Genomic DNA, 9533 nt, shown 5'->3' with positions numbered 1-9533 from the left:
AGTAGATGGTAGACAACTCTTTGGATACGTTTGGTGAAGAAGAGAGACGTAGAGAAAGGTAACTAGTGTGGGACAAAGGACAATAGAAATATTTTGTTTTGTTTTTTAAGATGATTGAGGGGAAGGAGCCAGTGAAGAGGTTGAAGGTGCAGAGGAAGCTCACCTTTGAAGATCTGATATATGGGGATAGGGCTCTTTCTTTTAACAACCCCATGAGGCAGGGACTATCATTTCTGTCTTAACAATGAGGAAAATGATTCCCAAAGAAGGGAAGAGGTATGCCCAAGGTTACTCAGATAGGAAATGAGGGTGTTGAGTTGCAAACAGGTCTGCCTGATTTCTGAAATCCTCTTCTTGTAATTGCACCCCAAAATGAATAAATAATAAGACTGAATATGGAGTTGATGTTGACTGGTGAGGAGGGACCTAAAGTTGAGGGAGACCCCACCTACTCACGTCACAATTTTTTCTATGAGGTGTGTACCTGAGGTCCCAAACTAACAAAGAGGGGTGGAGGTGGACAGTGAATAAAAAGAGGTGTGTGGCCCTGAGCCCATGGCTGCAGGGTATATGGGAGGAGGGAACTAAATCTCTGAAAAACCTACCAACTTACCCTGATGACATTACAAACTGATGTTGGAGCATTAGGAACAGGACTGGAAAGGTCAAGGGGTTAGTTTGAGTCAGTCACTGGGATATTGGGCCATGGGTGTTTTCATAGGGCCTGGGGATGATGGGGAGATAAGTGAGGATTGAGGCAAGGTTCCAAATTGGGTGGAGCAGAGAGGATGGGAAAAGGCTTGACCCAGAGAGAAGGGGAAGCCATGGATTTCAAAAAGGGGCTGTAAATCCAAGGGACTCCTGGACTGAAGTGGTCGTGATGGAAAAACCAGTTGTCACCAGAGAGGAGGACTTGCTCTGGAAACCTCGAGTATTTCCTACCATCTCTTTGACTTCATTTTACTTGAAGTGTGTTCTGTGTAATGTCACTTCTTTATTTAATCAGTAAATAACATTCACCATTCATTTCCTCAGCAACTTTGTTGCCTGAAACATGGGGCCTGAGTCTGAGAGGAGGTCAGCTATGAGGGACAGTGAAGAGGTCGAATCTCATCTAAAAGGCCTGCCCCATGAGATTAATGTCAGAATGCTCAGGGAAGACAGCTTGACACCACAGAGCACCATTCTGTTGGCCTAGCAACTGCCAGACCAGAACCACTTTATTAGTCCATACATTCTGAACTAAGGGAGATGCATCTACCAAATCCCCAGCCATGATGTAGGCCCTACTGGGAGTGGAGGAATAATAAGATGGATACAGGAGTCCTCATCTTGGAGTTTACACACTAACGAAGCATAGATAAGTGGAAATGTGGTGTGAAAGCTCATAGTTAAAGTCTAGTTGTGATCCTTTGGAAGCCCTGAGCAGGTGGAGGAGGAGATTAGGGAAGACATCCCAGAAGTAGGAGTTTGAAGGGCTGACAGAACAGCATATGCAAAGGCACTAAGCTATGAAATGGCCTGATCTGTTTGGACAACCATCTCTCGGGCCTGAAATAAGATGGATTAGGAGTTAGAAGCAGGGGACCCATGAGTGGAGAGCCTGATGGTGAAGTGAAGGATAGGGGCCAAGGGCTGGCATCCAGGCTTTTGATGGGTGCCCTCACTCTCTCTCATGTTTTTGTCACCCACAGATCTGGCATATCCTCCTGCTCATAATGAGAATAGTTCTGCTGAAATCAGTCAAAGTCAATCTCATGGACATCACCAAGATCTTCTCCCTCCTGCAGCCCGACAAGGAGGAGGAGGACACTGACACAGGGGAGAAACAGGCTCTCAATCAAGCAGTGTACAACAATGACTCCTATACCTTGGACCAGCTTTTGTGCCAGGAGCGTTACAAACGATTCATCAACAGTAGGAGTGGCTGGGGAGTCCCTGGGACACCCTTGCGCTTGGCTGCTTCTTATGGTCACCTTAGCTGCTTGCAGGTCCTCCTGGCACATGGTGCTGATGTTGACAGCTTGGACGTCAAGGCACAGACACCACTTTTTACTGCTGTCAGTCATGGCCATCTAGACTGTGTGCGTGTGCTTCTGGAAGCTGGTGCCTGTCCTGGTGGTAGCATCTACAACAACTGCTCTCCTGTGCTCACAGCTGCCCGTGATGGTGCTGTTGCCATACTGCAGGAGCTCCTGGGTCATGGTGCAGAGGCCAATGTGAAGGCGAAACTACCAGTCTGGGCGTCGAACATAGCTTCATGTTCTGGTCCCCTCTATATGGCTGCAGTCTATGGTCACCTTGACTGTTTCCGCCTTCTTTTGCTCCATGGAGCTGACCCCGACTACAACTGCACTGACCAGCACCTGTTGGCTCGAGTCCCACGGCCCCGCACCCTCCTTGAAATATGTCTCCACCATAATTGTGAGCCCGAGTACATTCGGCTGTTAATTGATTTTGGTGCTAATATCTACCTTCCAACTCTCTCCCTGGACCTGAACTCTCGATGTGATAAAGGCACTGCATTGCTGCTACAGGCCCGAGGTGAGTGTCAAGCAGACCAGTTCTAATACATCTCCTAGTTTGGAGGTCTCAGGGCCCCAAATCACCCCCCAAGCCAATTTGGGGATGAACTGGAGAAAACACCATCTTCCCTCTTCAGGGGCCCCAGTGGAGAAGAAGTTACAGATTCCTTTTTAGGGAAGGGATCACTAAGATGAGGAGGGGGTAGCACTAGCCCAATTTCTGGTTCTTGCTTTGCCAATGACTATTTTGTAGCCTTGAACATGCCCTCTCTAGGCTTCAGTGTGCCCCATTGGTACCATGCACTGAGTGCAGGGAGGGGGATATTTGTTAGAAGGGAGAGAGCAATTAGGCTTACAGTAGCCAGGGCAGAATGGATGTAGGCTTGGGTGGGAGAATTACACTGAGAATTGCTGCTCATGACCTATTTCTCCTTGCTGTAGCCACTCCACGGTCACTACTATCACAGGCCCGTTTAGTTATCCACAGAGCACTGCGCCAGGCCAGCCAGCCACAAGCCATCGACCAGCTGGATATTCCCCCCATGCTTATTAGCTACCTCAAACACCAACTGTAATCTCACAGCCTGTCCAGAAACACACAATGCCTCCAGAAACCACCTGGGGATCCAGGTAGCTGAAGGGCATTACAGCTCTACCCACCCACCTGAAGCTGCTCTCCTGTACTATCCTCCACAATAAAATCCTCAACAAAATAAATCCTGTGGGCTGTTGTGTCTGGGGGTGTATCTGTGTATATATGTGTGTATGTTGGGGGGTGGGGGTTGGTTCACTGGGGGAAGGGATCTGGTTGGCCATGGGGAAGTATTATAGTGGTCGGGAATTTGATAGGCATAAGAGCCTGGCCATTGAAAGAGTAAAAAAGAGAAAACTAATCCTATGGCCCATACCTCCCCACCAAGATCCTTGAGAGGATGTGGAGCTATAATGACCTAGAAGCAAGGTCTTAGAGAATTCAAGTAGAAAGGTAGCATCAGCTTGCTCAGCTCTGTATCTCCATTTACCTCTCTGGCTGGTATAGGTCACCTTTTCAGGGGCTGTTACCCAACTCCCTCAAGTGACCAAGGAGCCTCCCATTCACTCACCTTGAATCATAGGCTGCATGCCCACGAGTCCAGTTTATAGTCAAGACCTAACTAGGAAAACAAGTTACCAAATATTTATGACAGTGAATTTAATATAGAAAAAATATTGATTACATAGGTAATAGGCTGAGAAGCTATAAGGATGGGAAACTAACCCAGAGATCAGTGACAGCAGGAGGCCAATACCACCCTTAGGCTGGAGGGGTGAGGAAGAAGGTATGTCCAGAGTCCAGGTACAGGGGTCTGCTGATGGAAAGTGGAATCACAGATCTATCTAACGTGGGTGCCCAAACCAGAGGAAAGGAAGAAATACCCTCTCCTTTCCCTCATTCTTGCCCTTCAATCTGATTCCAATGTCTCTCTCACTGGGGGAAACTAGAAGTCAACTAATATGAGAGCCTGAAAAACACAGACTACATGGGTCAGCCCTCACCCCCTTGCAATATAGGGCAGAACAGGGGAAGATGAAAAACGGAAGGACAGTGGGAAAAGGTGGTATGACCTGAGCCAGCAACTGGGATCACAGAGCAGAATTGGAAGTGTATTGACAGTGGGAGCCATTGAAGAGACACAGCACAGATACCACCAGAGGCACAAAAAGGGGAGGCTAAGTACCCTGGCTTCCCTGTTTTTCTTACCCTCCCATCAATGCCCCCCATTGCTTGAATCAGCCAGAAGATTATTGATGAAAAAGCCTGGGAAATGCAGCCTGCAGTGGTCTGTCCCCCTCTGATGTGGAGAAGAGCAGGGGAAGGAGGCAAATGGGGCCTGGACAAGCACAGATAACCACCCAAATCCAGATCCAGTCACCTTCAATTTTGTTAAATCTTTATCCTTTCACAGTACCTTCTTGTATGTACAACTGTGGGTGGGGATGTGGATGAGCAGTGAAAGAGACACAAGATGAAGCGATAGAGGAAGAGAGCCCAGATTACCTGTATGTGGGAAGTACTTTAGGTGTTTAGAGCTTTTCCTGGGAGCTGCCTGTACAGACTCCTGCCCCTACATAATGATCTCCCTCATATGGAAAGGAAGGCAGGAAATGTGGTCTTGATCTGACTTGCTTCTCCCTCTTCTTACCTCTCCCCCTCTCCCTAGCTCCTAGTGCCTGAGAGACTAGGAAAGGAGGCAAGAAAACAGGACATCTATCCTCATGGTCCTGCCCAACTCAGCTTCCAGACTTTCATTCTTTTCCATCTTGGAGAGTAGTGCAGCTGTTTATCTCCAAGGAGCAAAGATAACTGAAAGACTGGGCTGTAAGTGCAGACAAAGGGCTTCAGGGTAGGCTGTAGGTCTCTTCCACCTTTTTTTCATTCTAGGTTCCTGAAAGGTGAATTGTCCAGGACCCCACCCTGGGCTCTGCCCCCTATACCCTTAGTCAGGGCCCTTGGGAATTAGGAGTCAACTTCAGCAGCCCCATCTGCTATAGGACCCCGGGAAAGTACACCATTCAAATGGGGCCTGGCCAGGGTGGCCTCCCCTGTGTCATCTGGAACACAGATTCTTTGGTTGACCCCTGAAAGCACATGGATACTCTGCACATTTCAAGTGACTTGCATTTTATGAGGATGTAGGAGCATACCAAATTCTAGGCAGAGAGAAATGGCTGCAACTCTTTGCCCTATTTCACAGATGAGCAGACTGGGAACCTTTCTAAATTAAGTTCCCATGTTATTGGCAGCCCAGCTTTCCAAACATCTCTCAGCTGTTTTCCCAGTTGCCTGTGCTGCTGTGGACAGAAACGACTTTAAGGCCTGGTGCCTTAGTCTCTTCCCTAACCAGACAACAGGCCAGGAGTTAAAATGGATCATCTCAAATTCTTACGATGAACTTTCTGAGGTAACTTTCCCTAGGAGTTGTGAGGAGGAGGTTCCTGGAATGAAATCTCACCCCTTGCCTTTAGTCTCTTGTTGGCATTGGATGCAGATGATAACCTAGTCTTCCTATTCCCCACTACTACAACCACCAGCTTCCAGGTAATTTGTTTTCCCTGTTAGATCTTGACTATAAACTGGACTAGTGAGATGTAATTGACATATAAAATTGTATTTGTTCCAGGTGTAGAACATAATGATTCAGTATTTGTGTATATTGTGAAATAATCACAACAAGTCTAGTTAACATTCATCACCATGCATAGTTACATTTTTTTCCTTGTGAGAACATTTAAGATCTACTCTCTTAGCAACTTTCAAATAGGCAATACAGTATTGTTAACCATATCCACCATGCTGTACATTACATCCCCATGACTTACTTATTTTGTAACTGGAAGTTTGTACTTTTTGATGCCCTTCACCCATTTTGTCCACCCCCAACCCCTGCCTCTGGCAATTACCAATCTGTTCTCTGTACCTATAAGCTCATTTTTTTCTCTTAATTTTAGATTCCACATATAAGTGAGATGATATTGTATTTGTCTTTCTCTGTCTGACTTTTTTCACTTAGCATAATGCCTTCCAGGTCCATCCATGTTGTTGCAAATGGCAAGATTTCATTCTTTTTATGGCTGAATAATATTCCATTTTCTTTATCCATTGATGAACACGTGGGTTGCTTCCATGTCTTGGCTATTGTAAATAATGCTACAGTAAACATGGGGGTGCATATATATAGTGTTTTTGTTTTCCTTGGATAAATACCCAGAAGTGGGGTTGCTGGATAATATGGTAGTTTTATTTCAATTTTTGAGACACCTCCATAATGTTTTCCATAGTGGACGTACCAATTTACATTCCCACCAACAGTTCACAAGGATTCCCTTCTCTCTAAATCCTTGCCAGCACTTGTTATGTCTTATCTTTTTGATAACAGCCATTTTAACAGGGGTGAGGTGAGATCTTATTGTGATTTTGATTTTCATTTCCCTGATGGTTAGTGATACTGAACACCTTTTCATGTATCTGTTGGTCATCTGTGTATCTTCTTTGAAAAAAATGTCTATTCAGGTCTTCTGTCCTTTGTTAAATCAGGTGGTGGTTGTTGTTGTTGTTTTTGTTGTTGTTATTGTTATTGTTGTTGTTGTTTTTGATGTTGAATTGTATGAGTTCTCTCTATGTTTCGGATATTGACCCCTTGTAGGATATATAATTCACAAGTACCTCCTCCCATTTAATAGGTTACTTTTTCATTTTGTGGATAGTCTCTCTTGCTGTGCAGTCCCACTTGTTTATTTTTGCTTTTATTGCCTTTGCTCTTGGTGTCAAAGACAAAAAAAATCACTGCCAAAACTGATGTCAAGGAGCTTACTGCTAATATTTTCTTCTAGGAGTTTCATGGTTTCAGATTTTATATTAAAGTCTTTAATCTACTTTCTGTTAATTTTTTGTATGGTATATGATAGTGGTTCAGTTTCATGGGTTTTCTTTTTTTTTTTGCATGTGGCTGTCCAGTTTTCCCAGAATCATTTATTTATTTTTTATAACAATTTTATTGAGTTATAGTCATTTTACAATGTTGTGTCAAATTCCAGTGTAGAGCATGATTTTTCAATTATACATGAACATACATATATTCATTGTCACATTTTTTTTTGCTGTGAGCTACCACAAGATCTTGTATATATTTCCCTGCCCAGCACCATTTATTGAAGAGACTGTCCTTTCCTCATTGTATATCTTAGATCCTTTGTCATAAATTAATTGACCATGTATGCTTGGGTTTATTCTGGCAGCATTAATTTAATCTCTCTCTTGCAGGCCCAGAGCATTTGACCTCTTACAAAACATTTGCACACCCATCATTTCGCTTACTTCTAGAACAACTCTGAGGTAGTCAGAAAAGTTTTTGTACAGATGTGGAAACTAAGGCCCAGAGAAAGGAAGAAACTTGCCTAAGGCCACACAGTGAGGCAAGGTAGAACCAGAACTAGAATCCATGAGGTTCCTTGTTGCATAGGCCAGGGCTCCTCCCAGGATGCCATGTTCTGCCTTATGTGTGAGTGCGAGCACTGAGGAAGAGTGAGGGCAAGCCCTGACTTCATTTCATGGGCCTGGGCAGTATGTGCACAGGGCTCTCTCTCACTGAGAAGGGTTGCAGCCCCTTAGTTTTCAGAGGGCCCAGCCCTGGCCCCCATGATAGAGCTGGCACTAAGGAGTGACGCAGCAAGGCAAGGAAAGGTGGCAGCCCTTGGCACTGAGGATAGACTAAAGGGTTTGGGTCAAGTCCAAAGTGAGGGGCTGGGCATATGGGAGAGGCAGAGCTCTCACTCTCTCTGCTCTACTTTTGCTGGTAATTTCCAAACTCTAAAGGGCCTTCGTTGTTCCCCCAGCCCCAGGGAAACCCTGCTCCTACACAGTCAAGCCATCTCCTTGACTAAGATGCAAGATGAAAAACCATCTGCTTCATCTTGGTACCTTTTGAGCTCTGTCCACCTACAGGCATAGAAGACATTAGCTTCTAGACACTAGTATACTTGCTAGCTCCTACTTTGCCAGTCTTCTCCCAATGCAGGCTATCTCCTCCCAGTAGAAAAGTGGAGGCTGGGCTGATGCCTGGGTCTGCTCCAGTGAGTCCTCCAATGCCTTCACCTGCAGTTCCTTCACCTTTTTGGCTCTCACAACATCTACCTTCCATTCTACCACTTGCTCCCTTGGCTTCACCTGGAAATGCAGGCCACCCTTTCTGGCCAGTTGCCTGCTTCCAGAAATGACATTCCTGGAAACCTATGGTTTGACCTCAGAGAATTTCCCATTCTTTCACTCAACAAATATTTATTGAGATCTACTCTGTGCCAGGCTCTGTGTTTCAGGCACCATGTGATTCCCTGCCTTCTCTCCATTTGCCCCCTTACCTTGTCTTCACTTCCTTTCCTGTCCATCTTTGACCTTGTGTTCATTCAATAACTTTAATCTCTCACCGAGTAACACATTAACGTTGGAACAAGCCACTGTCCTCTCCTAAACCTGGACTTATGAACACTACAGAAGAAATAAAAAAACTAATCATCATAGAAATCTAAAGACTTAATATACATTGAACACTTATTATATGCCAGGAAATGTGCTCAGTAATCTCTGAGCATGAATTAACTCATTTAATTCAATGGCCTGGTTTTAATCATGCCCATTTTTCAGATGAGGAAACTGAGGTGCAGAGAAGTTAAGTAACTTGCTCACGGTCTCACAGCTAAGAAGCAGGATATCACAAAATTGAGTGGGATAGCTGTACATTCTTGGGTAACAAATCAGCCAGGCCTTTATCAACCTGCACAATCTCTGCAGTAACTATTTCAAACCTTGTCCAATATTAGCAAGCTTTCTTGAACCTCCTAAACTACTACTTTTCCTTTCACTGTGGGGACTTTTCCTCCCACTTCCCAGAACACGTAGAGGTCATTAGGTATCATATCGTCAACCTTCCGTAACAACAGATTCTACTGCATATGCACATCCTTCCCTCTTGTCTTGGTCTTTCATCCCAGCTAAGGCCAACTCATCTCTAAGGGGTTGTGGATCCCATTCCCAACCCCATCCAGGGCTTCCCACCCACCAATTATCCTGACTTCTGTATCCTCAACTGGATTGATTTTTCCCCTTCAGCATATAAACAAGCTCACATCTTTCCATCTTGTAAAAACAAACCTGAACTCCAGGGCCTCCTCTCACCACCATTTCTTTGCAGTCAAACTTCTAGAGCAAGGAGGCTGCATACATAGTCTCTTTTCTTGCAGACCATTCTCTTGACACTTCACTGCAGTCTGGTGTACACTCTCACCTCTGCTCCAAACTGGCCTTGACCACATCACCAGTGACTACTCAGATCCAAAATCCTAACTTTTGTTTAACCCATCATATCCTCTCACACTGATGGGCTTTGGATTGGGTAAAAATCCTTTCTCTACTTTTCTAACTTGGCATATCAAGGCCATCCTCTGTGGAACTTTTCTCTGATGCCACTCCCCACC

General features: G+C 45.0%; 1 protein-coding gene across 5 annotated transcripts; it reads left to right on the top strand.

Moving 5' to 3' along the window:
- The first annotated feature begins 583 nt into the window (after nucleotides 1-583).
- Nucleotides 584-3242, top strand: ASB12 (ankyrin repeat and SOCS box containing 12). 5 transcript variants are annotated; one of them, XM_072956534.1, is made up of 3 exons: nucleotides 584-664; nucleotides 1695-2544; nucleotides 2967-3242. In XM_072956534.1, exons 2-3 carry the CDS (start codon nucleotides 1719-1721, stop codon nucleotides 3098-3100), a joined length of 960 nt encoding a protein of 319 aa, XP_072812635.1. In that variant the 5' UTR covers nucleotides 584-664; nucleotides 1695-1718; the 3' UTR covers nucleotides 3101-3242. The 5 variants fall into 5 exon arrangements, with proteins under 5 accessions (XP_072812635.1, XP_072812632.1, XP_072812634.1 ...); XM_072956531.1 differs by having other exon boundaries at nucleotides 585-672; XM_072956533.1 differs by lacking the exon at nucleotides 584-664 and adding an exon at nucleotides 922-969.
- The last annotated feature ends 6291 nt before the right edge of the window (nucleotides 3243-9533 follow it).

Source organism: Vicugna pacos, chromosome X (genome assembly GCF_048564905.1).
Source record: "Vicugna pacos chromosome X, VicPac4, whole genome shotgun sequence".
Lineage (NCBI taxonomy): Eukaryota > Metazoa > Chordata > Mammalia > Artiodactyla > Camelidae > Vicugna > Vicugna pacos.
This window is presented reverse-complemented; position numbering and strand designations above follow the sequence as displayed.